At 42.6% G+C, this 23,308-nt stretch overlaps 1 protein-coding gene across 3 annotated transcripts in view; it reads right to left on the reverse strand.

The window, feature by feature from the left end:
• Window positions 1-23,308, reverse strand: part of sdk2a (sidekick cell adhesion molecule 2a) — a 78,587-nt gene that overhangs the window by 8,108 nt on the left and 47,171 nt on the right. For all 3 annotated transcript variants that reach the window (XM_068718825.1, XM_068718824.1, XM_068718823.1), the window contains exons 6-38: window positions 20,350-20,461; window positions 19,723-19,913; window positions 19,376-19,459; window positions 19,045-19,239; window positions 18,464-18,580; window positions 18,043-18,210; window positions 17,499-17,601; window positions 16,397-16,573; window positions 15,972-16,108; window positions 15,199-15,346; window positions 13,869-14,009; window positions 13,336-13,517; window positions 10,604-10,719; window positions 10,194-10,389; window positions 9,995-10,093; window positions 9,692-9,883; window positions 8,242-8,363; window positions 7,946-8,055; window positions 7,406-7,556; window positions 5,993-6,230; window positions 5,790-5,905; window positions 5,458-5,647; window positions 5,129-5,227; window positions 4,762-4,956; window positions 4,413-4,614; window positions 4,223-4,326; window positions 3,875-3,945; window positions 3,646-3,781; window positions 3,403-3,459; window positions 2,856-2,957; window positions 2,620-2,735; window positions 2,308-2,494; window positions 594-731 (exon numbers count right to left, since the gene is read on the reverse strand). In XM_068718825.1, coding sequence (XP_068574926.1) covers window positions 594-731; window positions 2,308-2,494; window positions 2,620-2,735; window positions 2,856-2,957; window positions 3,403-3,459; window positions 3,646-3,781; window positions 3,875-3,945; window positions 4,223-4,326; window positions 4,413-4,614; window positions 4,762-4,956; window positions 5,129-5,227; window positions 5,458-5,647; window positions 5,790-5,905; window positions 5,993-6,230; window positions 7,406-7,556; window positions 7,946-8,055; window positions 8,242-8,363; window positions 9,692-9,883; window positions 9,995-10,093; window positions 10,194-10,389; window positions 10,604-10,719; window positions 13,336-13,517; window positions 13,869-14,009; window positions 15,199-15,346; window positions 15,972-16,108; window positions 16,397-16,573; window positions 17,499-17,601; window positions 18,043-18,210; window positions 18,464-18,580; window positions 19,045-19,239; window positions 19,376-19,459; window positions 19,723-19,913; window positions 20,350-20,461 — 4,692 coding nt within the window. The remainder of the gene's footprint in view (window positions 1-593; window positions 732-2,307; window positions 2,495-2,619; window positions 2,736-2,855; window positions 2,958-3,402; window positions 3,460-3,645; window positions 3,782-3,874; window positions 3,946-4,222; window positions 4,327-4,412; window positions 4,615-4,761; window positions 4,957-5,128; window positions 5,228-5,457; window positions 5,648-5,789; window positions 5,906-5,992; window positions 6,231-7,405; window positions 7,557-7,945; window positions 8,056-8,241; window positions 8,364-9,691; window positions 9,884-9,994; window positions 10,094-10,193; window positions 10,390-10,603; window positions 10,720-13,335; window positions 13,518-13,868; window positions 14,010-15,198; window positions 15,347-15,971; window positions 16,109-16,396; window positions 16,574-17,498; window positions 17,602-18,042; window positions 18,211-18,463; window positions 18,581-19,044; window positions 19,240-19,375; window positions 19,460-19,722; window positions 19,914-20,349; window positions 20,462-23,308) is intronic.

Here is a 23,308-nt window from a genome sequence, read left to right on the forward strand (position 1 = left end):
CAAGCGACAAATAGCAAAGCTTTTTGCAAATGAACAGACACAGAGTCACACAGACGAGTTACACAACTACACAGACAGAGATCAGAGACATGCATATCTTTGCATATATAACAGAAAAGGTCTATTATCCAGCAGCCCTCTAGATATCCGGATAGAGACACCAGGATCTTTTTGTAATACACCAATTGATATTCCCTGTCTTAACTGCTCTGTTCGGCTTTGCTCTGGGTCCATTAGCGGATAGCCGAGGGACCACAGCCGCCTCAGCTCAGCATTCCACCTCTGCTCCCAATTACTTGACAATCTGGTCCAGGCAACCACATTTAGCCAGCTATTACCCATGTTTCTCTCGGCGAGAGAGGAAGCTGTGCAAAGTCTCACCAGAGCATTCCAACATATTTTATCAGCTATGCCATATATGTTACTGCAGGGCCTACACTCACCTGGAACAGATTAGAGCATGAGCTTAAGCAGCATGAGTTAAAAAGAATATGGTAACTAGGCAAGAGGTTGTAAATCACAGTCTGAGAAAGCCAGCTGAGGAATGTCAAGGCACGGCGGAGTTATTAGGCTCTCCAGGCACAGTTTCTCACCATCGACTGGAGTGCAGGGCTCATAAACCAGGCGGTAGCCCTCAATGATGCCGTTGGCCTGCTTGGGCTCTCCCCAGGACACGTTGACCGAAGTGGTGGTCAACTCACTGAAGTGGATGAAGCTGGGAGCACTCGGTGCTATTGGTGGAAAAAAAAAGATAGAAAAGAAGTGATGAAAGTTGGATCTCTTTACAGTACGCAGGCAACACATTAAATACAGCAGCTACCTGGATATGTCACTTTGGAGTGCATACTAATGAAAACACTTGTAAATTCTCAGTGTTGAATTCTGTTAATGCAAAAATTTGCACATAAATGAATATGAAAAAAATAAACTCATTATTTGGTTAGAATGCTTTACAGCAAGCAATGTGAAGTGAAGCAATATTTATGTAATTCATTCTTGACGTTCCTCTTCAGTAGAACATGTGCGTTTTGATAGATTGCAATTTAGCACATTTTCAACAGCAGTTACTTTCCCTATTTGCTCCAAACTCTCAAGATTCTTTTCTTACACTTTTGTTACACTAGCAACAAAAGTAGGATTTAGGCCAATATGACAAGGAACTCCAAAGGCAGCACTACTAGTCTGCAGCAGGCAATCTGATATATTCAGAAAAGAAAAGAAAAAAAAGTCCTCTTTGCTTGATGACCGTAAACAGAAATACTAGGAGAGTAAAAATGAGAGAGGTTTCATTGTTCTTTACCAGTGCATGAATAATAAAATGTTGTGTGCGTGTAAAAACAGGTACCGTGGTGTACAGTTCAGATCAATACTAAAACGAATTATTTCGCTGTTTAAGCAAATGAGTCAAGCTAACTGGAAGTCAACATTAGAGCGCAAAATCATTCTGTGACCTTCAACGAGAGCTGTGAGAATTTTGCCTGCTGACCCAACCCAGATCCAGCTAAGTGTCAGGATTTCGCCACAATTCTGCATAAAATTCACAAAAGCTTGTGCTGGCTCACTTCCCAGTACCCTGTGGTGCAGAGAGCCAAAATTCCTGCCTGTGTTTTTTAAGTTCTCAGCACTTTGTACCCCTCGCCAATGTCACAGCCTTGAAGGGGGCGGAAAAGACACAAGAAATTTATACTGTAAACCATTTTTGTGCTGAAACCGCAGAGGAGGGACTCTCGCTAGCGAGTAAACACAGACGTCTTTGTGTAGTTGCAGCCAAAAAAACTAATCTACATGTGTCCCCCGCACTCTGTATTCATTGCTCCTCCGCCACCCTCGTGGCTTGTCCTGGATTAAGGGGCCAAGAACACTCTGATCACTTTCTGCTGTATCTCACAGGACCAAACTAAAGTCTTTAGTGAAAATGTTCTATTTCTTGGTGAATAGGAGGAGTGAGTCTTACATTATTTGTCTTAAATCTGCCATACTGCAGTTCCAGTTTGCAGTGACAGTGACTCAAGACAAAAATACTCATAATCTATTCTTTTGTAGGCACCTTTTGTGACAGAAGAGAAGCCCAACTTTGAGATACTACTCCACACAAGCACTTGAGCACCATAGAATATTGAGAATGAGTATCATTGTGCAGATGACAAATTGAGACAGATAGAGGAAAGGCAGAGGAGTATAAAACAAGACAGAACTATGAAATGCTACATGGTGTTGGCAGAATATCTATGCAGCAAAATAAATGACCTGCTCTTTTGAACAATCACTTTAATCTCCTCAAACACATCTGGATTTAGCACCACTCACCTGCTTGCTGAGTGCGCCCTCTGGTGGGCAGGGAGCGGGGGCCATCCCCGGCAGCATTAAAGGCTGCCACACTAATCATGTAGGTGGTGTAGCCTGTCAGGTTTTTAAGCTTCACCCCGAGCTCTGGCAGGAACAGAGTACGCAGGCGCTCCGTCTCATTCTGGAGCTGAAACTCCCAGAAATAGATCTGCACACAGAATAAAAGAGTTTAGAATTTTTCAATGAAAATATAGAAATAAGAAGGACATGATGTAAGTTCCACCATTCCACCATTACCATGTGTAAAACAGAAAAAAGAGACATTTTTGATACCTTGTAACCCTGTATGTCCCCATTCTGAGCCTCCAGAGGAGGAGGGTCCCATGTGACATCCAGCTGTGTGGCTGTTGAGGACTGGACCACCACATTTTGGGGAGGGGATGTTGGGACTAGAATGGAGCAGAGTGTAATCACTTTTCATATATGTTCCATATAACTGACTTAACATCCAAGAAGTTAAGTTGAAAGGTAAGTAGCACACATGCTGCACAGTGAGAGAAGAAACTTACCCGCCTCTCCAACAAACACTTCCTGTGGTGCACTGCTGGGACCCTCCCCCACAGCGTTATACACACTGAGACGGATCTCGTAGCGTTTGTGTTTACTCAAATCTGCAAGGAGAGAACCCATAGCAGCATTATAATCGAACAGTTAAGATAAAAGAGCAAAAAAGAAGTTACTCCAGAGAGACACACAGTCATAGTGATGCCCGTTGGCAAGACAACATCACAAATTGAACAAGAAGACGAAGGGGTGGAATTTTAAGGCAAAGTGATGAAAAGATGGTGTTGTTGAGGGGACACAGGGAGGATTTGTCAGCGATTAATAAGAAAGAAAACACACTGAAATAATGACAAGACAGCTCAGAGAGAATTAAGTCATATACACATCTTAAGAATCAGCGGCGGCCCCTAAGCGGATATGGCTGAGTGGGAGGATGGTGCAAAGCGCAGATGCTGTGAATTATTATACAAATGGCATACTTGCATGTAACAGATGACATGCAAACAGATGGAGAGTGACAATGGAAAGTCATAAGGGGGATATAAGACTTACTATCCAGTTCATATTGGGTGAGCGAGGATTCACTCAAGTTCCTGATGCTGTAAGGAGCTGGAGTTTGGATAGAGGATTGGCAGGGTTGGGAAAACAAGGGTAGATCACAGGGTTGGGAAAGAGTGCCATTATTATCTGACTTACATGGATGTAAAAGTAAGAACATTTAAGACTCCGGGTAGCACCACTTTCTGCATATAACCAGACGTAGTTGATGGGTAAGCAGTGAAAAAGCATACTCACCAGTGAGATCAGCCCAGTTGGCAGAGGGACTGTTAACTGTTCGGATAGTGAAGCTGCGTAGCCGGTCGTAGTGTAACTCCCGGTACCTGACCCTGAACCCCAAAAGGACTCCATTTATGTGATCCTCAGAGGGAGGCTACAAGGAGAATAGGTTTGCTTAATGCCCAATACTTAACAAACATGAATTAATTCTAACATTCACAAAGTGCCAATGAATTCAACAGCATACCTGCCAACGGACCAGTACAGATGTGGTGGTGTGAGGTGTAACAGACAGAATTGTTGGAGCTTTGTCTGGGGCTAAAGAAGATAAGGGGAAAAAATGGAATTTTGGTGTTAGCAAACCAACACAGCTGAACAGAGTGATATATATAATTCAAACAGTCTGCTGGAGAACAGCTTGAGAGTAAACACACGCACTGTTGACGTAAAGCATTCGCTGTGGAAATCCAAAATCCAAACATTGATGTTAAGGCATGTTCAGTCAATTACAAAAGCGTTCTTAAACAACTGAACAGAAAACCAACGTATAATGACCGAGTGCTGCGTGGTGACATGGTTGGTCGCACGATCTTACCGTCCTGTAGTGTTGTGATGGCCTCACTCTCCTGGCTGTATTCACTGTCTCCAATGTCATTAGTGGCTTTTACACGGAACTGGTATGAAGTGAAAGGCTTCAACCTTCAAAGAGACAAAAGGACGTACGTCATGTACAGCATATTCTGCCCGACTCAATTCTGAAAACTGCTTAAAAAGTGGACATTTACCTATCCACTATGTAGGATTGTGTCTCGTGCCTGACGGATGCAGAGTGGACGGTCCAGTTGCTGTCCGGCAGCTCTCTGTACTGGACTGTGTAGTAACGAACAGGGGACAGGCCGTCGCTGCCTGGTTCCCATGACAACAGCACTCTGCGAGCCTGAACTTCCTCTTGAGGAACTACGGGGCGGCTCGTGGGTTGGGGTCGGGCTGATGGGGAGCACACACACACACACACACACACACACACACACACACACACACACACACACACACACACACACACACACACATTCATAGTCACTTTCAAACTTAATATTTAGAGGTGAATCATTTTAAATGGCTGCGGTATTTTACCTCTCTTTTCGGTGGTCACCACCAAAGCCTCAGCGGCCTCACCCCAACCCTTTCGTGTCTGAGCCGTGAGGCGATAAACATAAACCATTTCTGGTTTCAGCCCAGACGCTGTGTACTGTCGCGCGCTGGGGCTAAGCACGTCTACGGTGGCGCCGTTGCTGTTGGAAGAGTTTCTTCTGTACGTGATCTGATAGGCTAAAAAGGAAAAACTCATATCAATATATAGTCACAAGAGAACAATTTGGCTGCAGTACAAAATCAAAAAATATTGAAGTTTCTTTTTTTAGGACCGGCAAAGAAGCAAAAATATTTTCTCTCATGATAATATCTGAGGTCACGGATGAAAGTCTGTAAATTGCAAACTCACCAAGGATAATGCCATTGGGCTGTGCAGGAGGTTGCCAGATGAGCCTGACTGAGGTGGTTCTGACTTCTGGGAAGAGGATGCCGACTGGAGGGCCTGGTACTGTCATACATACAATTTATAAAATGACAAATCAGGCAAAAAAAAAAAAATAGACTTTCTAGAGCTTGTTTATCTATACAAGGTGTAATAAGGCAGAACATTTAATCATTTGCTGAAAAAACAAACTTAGCAACAAGTGAATTTATCTCAGCAGCTATTTTTTTTTACTTTAATTAAAACATTTCAAAGATAACAACAAGATGACAGGTGGGTGAGGTGGATATCTTTACCATCGTCCAGGGTCCTCTCTAAAATGGACGGCGAGCTGCTCCTTCCATCTCCTATACGTGTGAAGGCTAGGACCTGGATCTCATACAGGACGTACTTGCCCAGACCACTCAGCTGGACACTGTGGGTGGTGTTGCCCTCCACTGCCCAGAAGTTGGGAGCTGTGTCTGAGTCCTTCTCCTTATACACAACCTGAAATACACAGGGAATGTTACATAGTTGGATGACTTTTCAGGTGATGAGGAATTAAGTATGCTTTTGTTCCAATGTTGCAACTAATTGATTATCTTAGAACATATTATTCTGAAATAGAGATCATTGAGAGACTGCTGACCTTGTACCCTAGGATGAGTCCATTGCGGTCAGTCTCTGGGACTTCCCCCCATCGCACAAGGATGCTGCTGGAGGTGGTGGCGAAAGCCGACACGTTGGTGGGACCGCTTGAGGGTACTACAGTAAGAAATAAAGGATGGAGCTCAGCACACTTCACCTGCATGTATGTGTTTGGCATGTGTATGCACATATTTCCTTCCTCACCAGACTCCCTGGTCCTGCCGTGGACTGGCTGGCTCCAAGGCCCAGAGCCGATACCATTGATGGCCTGAACTCTAACTACATATTCCGTCCACTCCTCCAGGTCCTCGATAGTGAACTCCCTCTCCAGTCGGTCCATGATTACATGGGACAGAACGCCTCCTTTAGACCCGGCTTTAGAGTATTGGACCCGGTAGCCGACGAGATCTGGATTCCCATTGTACTCCCACTCTGGAAGAGGCTGAGAGGTTTTGTTTTTGTTTATATTCCCCCAGTTCAAGCAAAATCAATATGACATCATAAGTGAGTGCAGAATGAAGCAATAAGCCAGTAGAGGCTGTACTTCACAATGACTTTACAACAGCTAAGAGGCGTTAATATGGGAAGAGAAGCTAAGCCCTCTCAGCACTTAATACTAAGTGGTTTTAATAAAATGTGGTGGCAATACTCCATTGTCCAAAAACTAATTGCAAATTTATCTGTTAAATCAATAATAATATAATCCTAACATATAACAGGCAATTTAGTTCTTGAAAGGCATAGGTACAACTTTGAGTGATTCATTAATAACGAAATAACTGTTGTGCTAAAGTGTGTTTTCTGGGTGTTTGCAAACACTCTTGTGGTCACTCAGCCACTAGACCGTCCTGTTTTTAGTATGTACTATATCATGATGATTGAGCATGATAAGTGAAAGTACCTGCCTAAATACAACCTACAAAATGTATATCTGTCAAAGTGCTAGTATTACTGAAATATATGTAGCCTCGACAAAGTTTTACTTCGGTTTAACACATACTTTTGAAACACGTAGCAACCATTGAGCTTTGTCAAACATTTGAGGAGTCATATCACACCACTATGTTGTTAAATCCAGATGACACGCACTCTTTATAATCCTGCAGGAGCTGCAGCAGTATCTCGCCTCTGTCTCTCGCTGCCTGGCAGAGCTCAGGAGCTGGCACAGTGATGATAATGGACAGATGTAGCAAACAATAAACTGGCCAAGTGCTGACGCAGGAAGCAGCAATAATCAAGGACGGAGTGCGTGCAGAGTGCAAGAACACATTTATAGAAGAAGGAAGAGGCAACATTTAATGAACAAAAAAACAAAAAAGTACACAATGAAGACGCAATGAACTGTGCCAAATTGTAAATGAAAGTTTTGTGACAAGAGAGATGCTTGTGAGTCAGTTGAGTTGAAGCCAACTGTCATAGAGAAAGTCATCATTTAATGTAAAACTTTTTAATATATGAAAAATGATGTTTGTGATTTGGATGGGCAAAGTGAAATTGCCTAAATCTGATTTGACAAAGCTTATCTTATCAATGTTGTATCCAAGTAATACCCCAAGGGCATTTTGCCAATTCAGCCCTAACATGATTTTCCACCAATGAGAAAAAAAAAAAACTTACCACCCAGCGAAGCCACAGGCTGGTCTCACTGGCTGTGCGCAGTGTGACGTTGGCGGGGGAGATGTCTGGAGGGGCCTGCAGGGTTTCAATCTTTCTGGAGGGCTGACTGGGAGGACTGGTACCCACAATGTTTACCTGACGCATTCTGAACCTGGGGCAAAGATAAACCAGCTGATGGTGGATAAATCATCTAAAAATGGGTGTTTAGTCAAGATATGCTGGTAATATGAGACAGGATTACATTAGATTATTTAACATTAGATTGGATAGAATTTTAATGATACCCAAAAGGAAACTAGGTCATTGTAGTAGCAGAGCAGAAGATCTACTTATGAGAAGAGAAATAAAGAAAATAATTCAACACTATTCTGGATGACAGTAAATGTATTCGTCATTATTCAGGATAACCAGTGACAAATGTATTATTTTAGCCGATTTTTCACTTTGCAACATTTTCACATTTTTTTGACGGTTGTGCAAGATGTTGCCTTTATTTCATATACAGCACCTGTTTACATGAATGTGTTAGTGTGTGCTTACCTGTAGAAGGTATAGGGGTTCAAGTCCAGGACCTCCAGTGATCTAGCATCAGGTTCATTAGCCAGCTGATGAACCACCAGCCACTCTTCGTTTTCGCCTATTATGCCAATCTGAAATGCACAGAGAGAATGAGGTGATGTCAGCAGCAGAACAAACAAAAAAAAAAAAAATCAACTGGTAGTGTTAAACCTGTGCACCGATAATAAGACATCAAGATATCATTAAGATCAAACAACTTGTAAAAAGAAAAACCCAGACTGCAGTCATTATGTTGAAATAGATATGAAGCATCTTACCTGGGCTTCAACGTGCCAACGGGAAATGGATGTCTTGCCATCATAACCAGGTTTGAACTGCAGGGTGACAGAGCGAGGGCCGATGTTGGAGATGGCTAAATTGGTTGGAGGACCGGGCAACTCTGTTGAAGGGAATGGAGGAAAGACAGAATAAAATAAATTTCACAAATCACTGCTTTTAGAGATAGCTGTGTAGAAATCTGTTGAGTCATAGTACGTGGTTGTAGTCTTTTCAGTGGAGACTTGAAGTACTTATAAATTCTACTTAAAGCTAGGGTTGGTAATATTGAGGAACTAGCAAGAGTACCCTAGATTTAAAAATATTATCCAACTGAAAAACTCTTTTCCAATGAAAGTAGCTAGCAGCAGTAGCTCCAAAATTCACTTAATCTAGCGAAAAAGTCGCCAAGTTGGCTACTACAGACTGTATACAATATAAAAGTAGTCTCCGTGACGTCGCTCATAGGTCTTTTAAGAGCTGGTATGAAGCTCAAGGTGAGTGGCTTCGGCAAGCCCCCAGGAAGAGCACCAGGCTTTGAAGAAATGTTGCAAAGTGGCCAATAGGTGAAATTACAATTTCCTGGTCCGTCAAGTTTTTTTGGTAAATTAACTTCCCAGTACGAACACTTGAAAAGCGCTCATTTAAATCATTAGATCCTAAAACTTAAAATGCACTGATAGCCAAATCCAAAATCATTTTCCTTCCTCCGTTCATGTGAGTGAGCCAGAGAACGATGCTGGACCGAGGTCTAGAAGGCTGAGTTAAAGGAAATGCTAGTGTGCTTGCTCTTTGGGCCCAATGGATGCGGAAGGGTCCTCATTTTTCATGAGACACTGAGCAACTTTCATGAATGGGGCGCCGCCTCTGTATCCAACACTGTATCCAATTCTCTTTGTACATCCATGGGCTCTGGCTTGGCAGTGAGGACACTGGCTAATCAAAAATAGGCAAAGATGTGGATCGTTGGTCGAGCTGAGGAAGGCCCAAGTGACTAGCGACCTGAGATGGCACCCAAAGTTGCTACGGTTGAGTTCACCGCCCGTACAGTTGTAATGAACGAGGATATTATCTACAGAGACCAAAATGGTTTTTAGCACTTGGCTTTAAACCTGTTAATTTGTGCTGTAAAGTTGGGCATTTTAACATGGGGGTCTAAAGGGATTGACTCGCTTCTGATGCCAGCATCAAGTGGCCATTTGAGGAACTGCAGTTTTTGGCACTTCCACTTTGGCTTCATTTGTCAGCCCCGGAGTTTGACACTTGACAGCAAGCCTCACAGCCCGTCCCTTCGGCCTGAATGAAATTATGTTTTTTTTACTTCTTCTTTTTTGTCAGAGCATTTGTTTTTCATTTGACATTTCAACAACAAATACAGCAAAAAAAACATTTTGAAGATTACCAACCCTAGCTTTTAAGTCAAATAGTTAATCTGTACATTTGAACACTCACCTGGTGGTACACCAGAAGAAATAGTGGAGGCAGAGAGCTGGCCCTGGCCCTTGGCAGTCATAGCTGCTACCTGGATGGTGTAAGTGGTGAGGGCAGTGAGCCCTGTCACTTTGTACTCCTGAGTAAGGTTGGGCAAATAATGGGTGACTCGAGTATTGGTCCTGTTGAACTCCTCCCAGGAGATGCGATAGCCTGGAGGAAGAGGCAAATTCCAAATATTAGTGTTCACAGTAACCTCTGAATGGTGCCTCAGAGACAGAAGCAGAGACATGTTAACGTTACATAATTATCTTTAATGGTTACCTGTGAGAACACCGTTTTTCTCTTGTGGCTCCTTCCAGCTGACTTTTAGTGAGGTGTCCAAGATATCAGTGAAGCTCAGGTGTCCCACAGCACCAGGGGCTGTAAAAAAAAAATAAAACAGGCAGTAAATGGACTGAACAACAGCCTGACATGTAATGATGTGCAAATACTATATAATATCTTGAATGGGAAAACTTACTGTCCTCATGGGTGCGTAACCGCTGAGGCGGGCTGCGTGGGCCATCTCCAGGGGTAGTGAAGCACAATACAGATGAGTAGTATTCTGTGAACTTTTTCAGGCCAGAGATGTAACCGACATGAACACTGTCCTGGAAGTTGGGACGCACCGTCATCACAGTGACCTCGTTTGCACGATTGAGTTCCCACGCCAACAGCTGGAAATGATGTGATAAGGGACTGGGTGTTAACGCCTTTAGGCGTACTGAGATTATTAAGGTAAAAAGTCTAATCAAAACGGTTCTCATTTGGTAAATTCATGAATCATTAATAAGATTTGGCTTTCAGACTACGTGATGAGATTTTGCCTTCAGAGTCCTCCTCTAGCTCCGACCACTAGAGTGCACCAGTTGACAGAAAGGGGCTGCTCACCTTATATCCCTGGTTGATTCCATTGATAAACTGAGGACTCGGGGCACTCCAGGTAAAACGCACCGTGGTGGAGTTGACAGCCTCGGCTTGTACATTTCCTGGTGGCACAGTGGGCACTGATCCAAAGGAGGGAGAAAAAACGGAGAGACAGAGAGGGGGAGAGATAGAAAAAAATAGAGGGAGAAAAAAGGAGAATAGTGATGAGAAGAAAAAAACGTAAAAATGTACAAGAGGCACTTTCAGATGAGCCTCGTTTAGACCGTGAGAATCAGGCTGAAGCTTTTTTTTTTATTTGGGCTCATTTGGGGAGGAAAGAACATGCCAATCAAACCGGGTGTGAGAGCGGTTGCCTCAGGCGGCTTCCAGGTGAACCCTGCAGCAGTTTGTTTGAAATGAGAATGCGATTCTGATGTAACACCGAAAAACAGTTGGGGAGTCACACATTAATGAAGCTGATTGGCCAGTATTGGTCCTCATATCCCCACGCTATCGTCAATTCCCTTTGAACGTATTTAAATGCACATCATGATCTGCTCTTGAGCCTTTATTGGAGTGAGTGACGGAAACATCCCATTAATGAGAGCTGAGCTAAACAACATGAGTGCCTTGTTCACTGTCGTTTTTCACTGACAGTTACTTGGATGATGAAATTTATATTTATTTTTAGCAGGGAGAGAGACATATAAATACAATTAAAAAAAACAGGTTGCAAAGTTTTGCTAATTAAACAATTAATGTTTCTTTTCAAATGCAGTGCATTTGTGTATTTGCAGGTGAACCAGACCAGCTCATTAATTTGTTGATTGATCAGGCATCACTTAAATTATGCAGAAGTTTCCAAGATTTTAAGAATAATGCTTGCCAGGTAGATTCCATCATTTCTGAAGCATCTGAACTATGCTTTAATCATCCAGCAAAAAGAAACTGACATAAATAGAAGCTGTTTTTTTACATCCTCAAACAAACACACATACCTGCCAAGCTTTCATAATATAAATGCACTTGAGAAAACAATAGATACTTTTAAACAGCAGAATTAATATGAATTTAAAGATTAAAGAGAGAGAAAAGACCAGAGAAAGCAAAACAAAGCAATGACTGTAAAAGAGACAAATATAATTTGGACAGAGAGAATAAGTCTGGCGTTGAGACCCGCTGCGTTCAGGTAAGTATGATAAATACTTTATGCAACTGCTTACCTGTCAACTTTTCTCATCTCTGTGAGGTTTTTTAGACATGCCCATGACAAAAAGCTATACAAATAATTCAACTTAAATTTGAATCCAGTGTAACAGACGGATATACAACATCACAAACACTTGTAAAACCTAATGAAATCAAAATATCTGCTGATTCACCCTCTCTAATAAATGCATCTGGGGAATGGAACAGAATATAGGAAATGGAAACACTCCCAATTTTCTTATGAGTGCTCTTGAGAATATTTAGTGAGTGTGGTGTAGAGGATCTCTGTCCATGGAGTGGATTTAACATGACAGGGATTTAGAGATATGTGATTGTGTTAAGCCTTTCAAAGCTTTATATACAAGTTAAAGGAATTTAAAACTCAAACTAGAAGCCAGCGCCGCATATCTAAACCAAGAGCGATATCCTCTTTCTAGTGTTGGTTAAAGTCTATGGCAGCAGCTTCAATTTTGTAATCTATGCATTGACTTTTTAGGAAAGCCAGTAAAGAGAGCATTATTCCAATTTTCTTGAAATTAAAACATGGATTAACCTTTCAACACACTGATGCATTAGCTATAGCCTACTTTGGCTATATTTCTAGACAAAAAAGTCTAAGATTTGGTGCAGAAAATAATCTTAGATTTGGCTTGGTTCAAGTTTACAGTGGCAAATGTGACTGAATCCTCATCCTCTGAAGATTTTGAATAGACAGGGGAGGCAAGGAACATAAGGTGCAAGAATCACTGGGCGTAACAGAAATATGTAGCTGTATGACACCGAGGAAAGTTCACTATGTGTGTTCTAATTATACTACTCAGCATGTAGAATGAGAAAAGAAGTCGACCAAAGAAGCTTCCTTTGGCAACATCGAAAGGTATCTCGGTAAGTCTGACGCACAACCTCACCTGGTAATCTATGTGCAGACTCAATTAAATGTGTGCTCGGAGAGGCCAGCCGGTGGTCAATATGAACATTTTTCTTTTTTAAAACCATCCCAAAATAGTTGATACTATAAAAGTCTTCAAGATGAAAGTGATCTAAACCAAAGCTTGGCTTGAATTTCAAGAAATGCTCTGATGAAGCTATCGGCTCATGTCTGCACACAATTTGTTCAACAATACTGCAGCACTTAGTGAGAAATTAACAACATAAAACAGACAAGAAAAGCCAGTGCTGAGAGGCAAATAGCACTTACATGGCCATGTCTTTTACGTTCCTTTAAAAGCCTCGCTGCTACAGTCTGTACTAAGTGCTGACTGCTGATTGAGACAGGAGTAAGGAAAACTGCTGTAGTCTTCTTATCAACGGGTGTGAATCACCTTTTCAAGGTTTGCAAAGGATTTTAAAAAAAGTCTGCAGTGCAGAAGACATGGCTGTTACTGCTCTTAATTTGATTGTTCAAAGGCAAATGTTAGTCTTCTGGCTTAACACTAGCCAGGAGACTAACATGATGAGGGTTGTTTGTAGAACGAAATAAAGCCTCTGGTACTTGGATGACTTGGGCATATACAGCATATGACATAAAGCCTGTGTGTTTCCCTCACCCCCTTGCAGTGTCCATTCAGTAACTTTATGGCTGTACGTGCCCCGGCCCGCTCCATTATAGGCTGCCACCTCGATCTCATAGTTGGTCCAGATGATGAGGTCCTCCAGGAGTAGACTGGTCTGGTCTGGGTTGGTGATGTTTTTCATCTGACAATCCACTGGAAGCCCTGACAGACAGTACCTGGCAGCAGAGGGAGTAATCGATAGACAGGGGGAGGAGGGAGAGACAGACATACAGACAAGCCATAAATATATCAGAACACAGGTTCTTGGAAGTGATAGTGTTAATGGGGTAGAAGACATGCAGAACAGAATTGAAATGGTTACAAAAAGTGAGGTGACAACAGATAAATGGTGGGGAAGGTTTTTAATTGGCACCAATTATTCCATTGCTGCGGTGAGCGAAAATGAAGCGAAATGGAGAGAAAGAAAAGGAGCTGACATAACAGTTATTATCATATTTGAATGGCATTGGCCCTGACAGGCACCTATCCTTGGAAAGGAAAAATGCAGGCTGTCGTGGTCTTCTTACCTGATGATGTAGCCCTGGAGTGGCCCATTCTGATGACTCTCCGGGGGTGGCTGCCATTGGATCATGATCGACTGATTGGTGCGGCCACTTGCGATAACCGTCTGAGGGGGGGCGCTGGGAGGCTCTTCAGGGAGAGTTAGTCTGCAGCAGCAAAGAAAGAAAAAGGAAAAGAGAGGTGAAAGAAGAGCCAAAGAGTGAAACCATGCATTAATTATCACGAGTTTCTGCATATTTCTATCCCATTTCATCATAGACATCAAATCATAATAAAGCCCGCTTTTTGTATTTTCTTTTTAGAGCACCATAAAGGAAAGTTGGGATAAGTGTGGCTGTGTCTTTGTCCAAAACATATTCTCTATAATACTCTCCGCAGAGGGACATCTTGCTATGGCATGACAAGGATCAAAGAGGCCAGGGTGAAAATGGAGCAGCACAATAGAGAGCCAGTGTGAGAGAAAGATATAAAAGAACAAGAATGAGAGATCCAGGCAGACTTTTCCCTTAAGCCAATTTAAGATGACATCTTGATTTCTTCCCAGTGCACCGGAGCACTGCTCTGGAGGAGATGAAGCAGAGTGTTTAGGATCAAAGAGTTGTGCCCGAGAGATGCCTCAGAAAAGCCCCGCACTATCACTGACGCTCAGTCACCCTCCTGTGGTGCACTCTTGTCTGGTTACCTCCACACAAGAACTCAGCTCTGTGAATGAGTGTGTGGTGCAAAAAATGTGTGATGGGTAGTGATGGCTTTTCAGGGAGTTCCTTGCTGCAGGTATAAAAGCAGCACATGGGTTGTGCTGATGCGGACGAGGTCAGAAAGGGGTGTATATAGGTGAATCGTGATGAGCTATGAATGTGTGTCTGTGTGTGTGTGTGTGTGTGTGTGGGGGGAGGATGCTTGTACGATGATGACCATTTCGTCTTGCTAGTCCAGAGAATTCACTTGAGATTTGAGTCTGTGTGAAGCTCTGCCTCTTTCAAGCCTCTCTGTAATTTACTATGCAGAACGGCAAAGAACGTTAATAGGAGGGAGAGAGATGAAGCTGGGTCAGCGCACCCATCAAGGCTTCACAAAGCGCAATTTCAGCTCATTCACAGTTTTTTATCTCGAAAAGGCCCATCTCGAAGCTGGCACTCCCACAGAGTGAAGACCAAAAAGTGGAGTTACAAGAAATAATCATTTCTATTGAACTGCAAAGACCAAGAGAACAACGGGTCGTTCCAGATCTGTGGTGCAAACGCTGTTCTCACCAGCGTACACATTAAGTTACGCAGAATGTCAGCAGCATCTTTAATATTCAGTAGATGCAGAACAGCTAAGCTCAGTACCTACCGGTCAGTCTCTTTGCTGAACTGGCCCCTGCCCACGTCGTTGACGGCACACAGGCGGAACTGGTACGAGCGCGCTGGGATGAGGCCACCAACAGTGACCCCAGTAGACTCTGGTTCAATATTGGCCAGAAGCACCGTCCAAGGGGCATCTGAGGTGGAGAAGATGCACACATAGACAGAGCTGTGAGCAATAGCGAGTGAATGGTAAATGACCTTGGGAGAACATTCTTGAGAAAAATCTCTTCAGCACTTTAAATTCAGTGTTATTCCTGACTATAATGGCACACCGTTGTGTCATTTTCAGTAATAATATTGCAGCTACTGATAAAAAGCAAGTCATTTATTTTGTATACACTCCCTCTAAATATCAGATTGAAATTCAATTATCCAAAAAACAGATCCCATCTGCATCCTCGGATTCATTTTCCCCTTAATGAGTTGTCATCTTCTCAGTGAGCCTGAGCTTCAATGACAAAATGGCTGAACAATTTACTCTATGGGTGAGAGCATTTCCATTTCTTTGATTTTGTCAAGCGGGAGGAAGACAAGAGCATTGGGCATCAACAAAATTTGGTTCCCTTGATCATTCGCAAAAAAAGCATACAGGTGAGGTAATTGAATTATACTGATTGCAGAGGCTAAGAGAGGATGCAGCTGCCAATTTTAGGGACAGAATGGAAATATAATACAATAAGATGGGTAGCAAATGAGTGTATGAAGTAAAAATATAGCTTTATAATGACACAAAACAATAACTGCATCTGAACTACTCACTGTTTTCTGAGACCTCCAGGATGTAGCGGATCAGGGGGCTGTTGCCGTCAAAGGCCTGGGCCCATGTGAGGTTGATGGCCCTTTTCTCTGTGGTACCAAGAACTGCTATTGGGTTTTCTGGAGCATGGGGCAGTTGCCTGTTTGTATGTGTGTGTGTGTGTATGTGTGTGTGAGAGAGAGACAAAGTGATAAAGAGAAATAGAATCAGACAAGAGAGGCAGCAAATAACAGCATTAAACAGCCAAGCTGAGAGCCTTGCATTGTAAATATTAGAGGATTTGATGGATTAGAGAGAAGAGCAGCAATAAAACACGACAGTGGGGAAAACATCCATCCATCATGTCCCGGTCAGACATAAATATGAGAAAAAAAAAAAATACAAATGGCAAGATAACACAAGGGAGACAAAAGGCAAATATGCAGACCTGACTCTGAGGTGGGCATTGCGGGAGTCATTGCCACCCACTGAGGTCACCCTGCAGGTGTATGTTCCGATGTCACCCGACCACGTCTGGGAGATGTGCAGGGTCCCGTCGGGTTCCAGGCGCAGGCGGGGGGACGTGCTAACGTCAATCACAGAGCCACTCTTCTCCCACACGTGCCTGGAGGTATGTTCATACGTATGTAAGAGTAGTTCACACACACACACACACACACACACACACACACACACACACACACACACACACACACACACACACACACACCAGTTCACACACACACACTCACACTCACACTGTAACACTCTGTATCTGAGTGTTGTGACAGTAAATCCGTTTGTTTTGCATCAGTTCATACAGCAAAACACAGAAGGCGCTGACACCGATGAAAAGCCCTGTGAGGCTGATGGGAAATTTGAATCTTAAAACCATCTCTCTATGTCACACATACAGTACAGAACCTCTCCTCCATGCATTCCACTCCTTGTCATATACCCAACTGCACATATGCCCCCCCCCTTTACACTCATATAAACATATACACTCCAGGAGCTCCTTTGATTAATTGCGACTGTTCAGGCTTTCCAGCTAATCTCCTCTGTGTTGCGTTTAATTAAAGGCGCTGTCTGAAGTTATTACTCTGTTTACATATTCATCTGTTTACCCCGCGATCTGATCAATGCCGTGGGCCCACAGGTGACAGGCACTCTAATCACTGGGCTCCACAGACATCACTTCACTCCCTCTGAGACAGATGCATGTGCACACACTCTATCATGATCAAGACTGTCTGAAGAATGAGGAGAAGTGATGGACTAATTCCACAATCACACTCTAACAGTTTCAAAATCTTCCCATAGGAGGTCTTATGGGTAAATAAACACTACAAGAGCTCTTGCAGATTTCATAAACTAATTAAGTACAACATTAATATACAAGCTTGTTTTCTAAACTCGGTTGTCGTCAATAAGCAGCTGCAAAAAAAAGCATGTGATGTCTGACATTTATAACAATTGTATGTGATTTAAAAAATGACAGGAAATTAGACAAAATTCCAAGAGATATTGCAAGTGAACGTCGTCAATACCTCACGGTGACACTTGGGTCATGGGTCACACCACAGGTCATAACGGCCTTGGTCCCTTTGATGACACTCTGGTCTTGTGGTGGTTTAGTGATGCGGGTACGCGCTGCGAACACACACGGAGCTTGTTATTGAGAGACTGTGTTTGAACAGCGGATTGAACAGAGCTTACTGGACGTCTTTCACTCAATGTCTGTCTAAAAACTGGGTGAATCACACCGTATTTCCAACGGGTGGAGTCCGTAGGCTTTCAAGGACTGATATGTGGATTTATGCACAGAAATTTAGTACACGCATGGGTCATTAGACTATATATTCAGAATATCCTGACAATGACCTTCAGCAACCAGGTGCTTACTGCATCTACAAGCAAATAAGTCATGGATTAAAAGAAGAAGGATGCTTCTTTTTATTTTGTTATATTCTGCAGAGGTTTAGCTTGGACTCAGACTCGTTTGGTGTATTTTCCACAAGTCCAAGGTAGAAAATGAGGACACAGGGGTATATGAGCGATGTGCATAGACTATTCAGTTTCTGTTCGGCTTACCCCAGACCACTAGGTCAGATGAAGCTTCATCGATGCCCCTGGAGTTACTGGCCATGCAGGTGTAGGTACCAGCGTCAGACAGGTGAGAGGGACTGATTAGCAGGCTGCCTGACTCCAGCAGGGTGAACCTGGGCAGCTGGACCGAGCCACTGGCCAAGACACGTTCACCTGCAGGCAAGGGTGGAAGTGATTGATGGTATGGGATGGAGGACGGACAAAAAGGGGTAACAGGGAGAAAGAGAGATTAGGGTATTGGAGAAATGTCAGGGAAAACAAACAGGAGGGAAAACAGTGCAGCAAAAGCAAACAAGTAAAGCTTGTTTGGAGAAAATGCATATTTCCATAGCTCTCGTCTACTTTGTCAAGTAGGTAAAGTCCGGTATAATGAACACTCAGAACACCATGCTGTTAGCCCACTCACCTTTCTGCCAGGTGATGGCTGGCCGTGGGGCTCCTGAGGTCTCACAATGCAGAATGACTGACATGCTGTCAATCACGGCGCTGTCAGAAGGGCCAGCGGTGATGTTGGGAGCAATACCTGACAGGGGAGGGGTCAGCCACACACACAAAAGAGACACAGACAAAATCTGGTGAGACAGAGGTGATAATGAGAGACATAAACAGCTTTCTCCCTAATAAAGCGGACGCCAGCTGAGAGCTTAATAGACTTGACAAAAGAGGCGGCTGTCAGGTCTCATTCTCAGGGACAGCTCTGAGAATCTGACAAGCCGCATCCATCTCTCTGCTTCTCCTGCACGTTCTCTGACTCAAACATAGCCAATAGTTGCCCGAGCATCCAAGTAGACAATTCTGTCAATGTGAAGAGATATATAGATAGATGGGTGTAGGAGGCAAGACAGAGAGAGGGAGAAAAGAGGATTAGAGACGAGAACAGAGGAGCGGATTTAAGAATAAAAAAAGGGAGGGAGCAGAGAGGGAAAGATGAGCAGAATTAAGCAGCAGTCGTGCAGATAGCTTTGAAATATTTTCAAGGGGACATACTAGTAACAGCTAGGTAGGTGTTCGTCTGGATCTCTCCTGCGAGATTGCGGGCAAAGCACTGAAACATCCCTGTGTCATCTGGCAGGAGACCGTTGATCTGTAGACTGCCTCCTACCAACACCCTGTACCTGGGGATCTTTACCGGGCTGATGGGCACTGCATCTTTATACCACACTATGTCTGGCTGCGGCGTGCCTGCAGAGGAAGGAGAGGATTAATTTTTTCCCTCATCACTGTGACCCTTTTTTTTTTTTTTTCAGTTTTTTTTTTTTTTTTATACTTTCTTTGCCACATGCAATAGCACACAGTAAAACAAACACCACGGTCTGACCTCGTGCCTGACAGGGGATATCCACCACCTTCTCCATCTCTGCACTGATGTGAGTTGGCGGCTCTTTTACTAACAGAGGATATTCTGTTTCAAAGAAAAAAAATAAGAAAACATTGCAGCATTAAAGCCTTTAAGAAGGACTCACAAATCATCTGTGCTTTTTTATCTTGACCCTTCTCTGGTGAGCTAGCATTTGCAATCCTCTAGATAACAGCATCAACTCAATTACTGAAGTATAAAATGGCAACAAAATGTTCTCTCAACATGGGGGTTAGCATGCTGATGCAATATTTGGATAGTATAGGCTCAGCTGATCTGTGCAAGTTTAAAATGTAAGCTTTATTTACCTAGAACATGCAGGAAGGCCCCAGAAGTGACTGAGGGGACGCTGCTACTGCGGAGGGACGCCTCACACTCATAGTAGCCGCTATCACTGACTGCAGGCAAACTGATGACCAATCTACGGCCAAAATCTCGGATCCCTGTATTGACCACTACCCCGTCTTTCCTCCAAGTAATACTCATTTTGACGAGGGGTCTGGAAGAGAAAAAGATGAAAAGTAGGGGAAAAAAAAGAAGAGAGCAAGAGATAAGGAGCGCAGTTTGGGTTTTTAATACAGATTTATATTCTGTTTCAAGGTTACAGAGCATTGATGGAGCAATGGGATGCATCTGTCATTCTGATTAAGTCTTTGAATTGGAGATAATAGTCAGAATTCAGGACTGAGATTGCATGAGATAGGGGGAACAGAGTGAAGCCTTGAATCAAAGAGAAGAACGGAGAGGTACAAAATGAGAGACGTACAAAATGCTATTCTATTATGTTCAAACAAAAGGTTTCAAGTTTCATTTGAATTATAAAATATCAGATGTGGGGGTGAAAGAAGGTGTTTTGATAATGTGTGCCGGTCTATCTGTGTGTACATATATTTGTCTTTCCCTTTTTAGCCATGTGTGTCTGTGTTAAAATGTACCTTGCATTAGCAACACACTCCATGATAGCTTCGTTTCTCCCCACGGTTACACTGGTGTTCTTGGGGGGGATGATGATAGAGGGGGCGATGGGGTCTGCGGGTCCTCCCACATCTATCGCGCACACAAAAACACATAGAAGCAGATAGAAAAAAAGTGAAAAAAAAATCTATAAACCATATGCAGACCTCAGATTAAACCTGCATTTGTCTGATATAGCCAACTGAGCGCAGCTAGATCCTTACATAGAAACCGACTGTCTGTCACTATCACCAGCAGGTAGCCAGCATGCTGTCGCCAACTATTAACACCCCTGTCTTTACTTTAGATCCTTTTTCTAGTGCACACAGCATTTCCTGAGCACCGTGTTAGCCCAGGTGTTAGAAGCCATTATGTAGCATAATTGAGACAAACACAAAAGGCGATTAAATGCAGCACCATCACTCACAGGTTTCACGGAGCCTCCAGCCAACCATCGATTCACTGCCCTCAATCAGTGATCTCTCTCTGAATCTGATCTCATTTTCCCTCACCTCCCCAGAGTACGGCTACGGGCCTTTGCGCTCGCTTGTATGTGTTTGAGTGATTGCACGTTTACAGCATATTTATGGTGTGTGTACTGCGTGCACGCGTATTTGTGTTTGCCCATGTGCGTCCGCGCGGCAAGTGTTTTTCAGGGCTACCCCAGGTTAATAGGGCCCCTAATCAACTTTTTATTATCATTATTGTTATTTTGTGCCACCTCGGTGTAAATCACACCTGTTCAAGATCTATTTATGTGGAATCTCAGCAGCGTAATGACAAAGCTTCCTCTACAAACGCTGCCTGATGGGTTAATGCTGTTTGGTTCTGCTTCTCATTTGATTGCTTCGTTTAACTCTCCAGCTGTACAGTTTTTTAAAAGCCCAGTTTAGTACAATTTACCATGTGAATTTACATTATGGGGCTCCCATAGCATCAATTATTGTTCATGCCACATACTGTGAAGCTGAGCTTTACATTTTAAAATGAATGTAAAGCACAGCTTTGACTAGAACTGTTTACAATACGATGCTAACAGTGCTTAAAAGTAGTGATTTTAGCTGATCCAGATACTGTCAACTATGATTGTACAGCTTCAAGCACAAGCAGTTGGAAGGAAAAGAAGAACAAAGTCAAATTAGCTGCTGTTGACATTTTGCTTTCACATTCAAAAGAATGCTCATACAACATTTCAAAATGAAGACGTTTGAAATGACCTCAAAAGCATACCTAAACACACATTGAAAAGATAATCCGTAGGCAGCATGGAGTGTATAAAACAGGTGAGTGGTGCACCCTGACCCTGCAATGCAGGGTCATGATGTTTGCTGGACAAAAAACTAATTTGGTTTAATAGCCAGCAGTATAGAAACTAACAAATAACAGCTAAATTTGTTATATTCAAAAGAAAATATTTGGAGGCAAATGATTGATGTATTGATTGAAGTAAATAGATCATCATGTAGTCAATATTAATAATAATATATAATTCATGCATGATTCACAGATTGTAATTGTCGTGTTGAAGCTGAAATGTAGTGCTTTACACTTAAATATCCATCAAAAGGTTCAACGAATGTGCTTCAGATTTGTGTAAATATACAAAATAAACACGTTTGTTACTTTAAGTTAAATTCCTTAAAAGTTGGCTGAGAATGTTGTCTATGTTTGCTAATGACACAATGAAAACTGTGAACCCATTAGTCAAATAACATATTATATTTTCCAGAAGACATGATTGGTTCCTTGGCAGAGACTAATTAATGTATTGCAGTTCATAAACTCTCAGTGTTGAGAATACCTCAAGTGTGTAATCTTCTAATTAAATGGGAAAAGTAAACAACATGGTGACCTGCATAGCAAATTCTTGCTACTAATGTCACCATATTGTTTACACCTGTCTGTGTCCAAAGACAATTGAAGACCCAAGTCAGCTGTAGTGAAATTCACAGTCTGAAGAAGAAAACAAAAAGCGAAACATCTGCCCACTTTCAGTATTAGCCAATGTCAGTTTGCTTTCGACTATTAGACTCAGCTCTGTCTCATTTGTATGCTCCCTTAGGAACAACACGCTCCCTCTACTGCATATTTTTGCCTTTTCTCCACAGAATTGCTAAATATTATGAACAAATGCAGCTGAATAAACCTTATTGACTTTCAGATGCAAACTACGGTTGTGTGATCCGCAAGGTCAGATTCAGTGATATTCAGTGATATCTGGTCCCCACAGATTGCTGTGTCATGCGTATTGAACACTGAATTGTAAACACTGTATTAACAATATGATGAGCAGATGCCGGAGCGAGCGAGAAGCTGATATTAAAAATGTGCAGCTCTGCATGGGAGAAGGTTAAAATTCTGATATTATAGTCAAAACCCCCGTTAGATAAATAATGTAAATCACAAAGGACTCTGTGATATCTTTTATCAAAGGCTGTATTATATGTGGCATAAAATACTATCACAAATATCATCTTCAAGAGCCAGTTACATTTAGTGGCTCCTTAAAGTGTCTGGTGGTGAGAAAGACTGATTTTATCTAGATGAAAGTAAGTATCAGCAGGTGGGAGCATTTCAGTGACTTTGTTCAGATGAAAGAAGGTGAAAATAGGTGGGAGGATGGGGTAGCATCAGGTTCAGCTAAACACTAATGATATTACAAGTAACCATGCTTGTTTGAGCAATGCCAAAATGTATTTGAAGTTGTGAACATATATAAGTGAAGCGGACCTTCTAATCTGATGTGCGTGCTCAAGCGTGTTTAATCATTCCCCGTTTGCTCCGTGTCATTTTCATAAATCTGCTTTTTTTGTGAGGAGCGGTTAAACTGAAGGTCCACTTTATGGGCCTGTACATCCAACCAGTCGGAGAAGCGATGCTGGAGCTCTACTTAACACACACCTCATGACTGTAACTCACTGCCAGAGCCAGAGGTTATCG

Source organism: Cebidichthys violaceus, unplaced genomic scaffold, assembly GCF_023349555.1.
Source record: "Cebidichthys violaceus isolate CVI_PGR_0920_01 unplaced genomic scaffold, fCebVio1.0.p SCAF_23, whole genome shotgun sequence".
NCBI lineage: Eukaryota > Metazoa > Chordata > Actinopteri > Perciformes > Stichaeidae > Cebidichthys > Cebidichthys violaceus.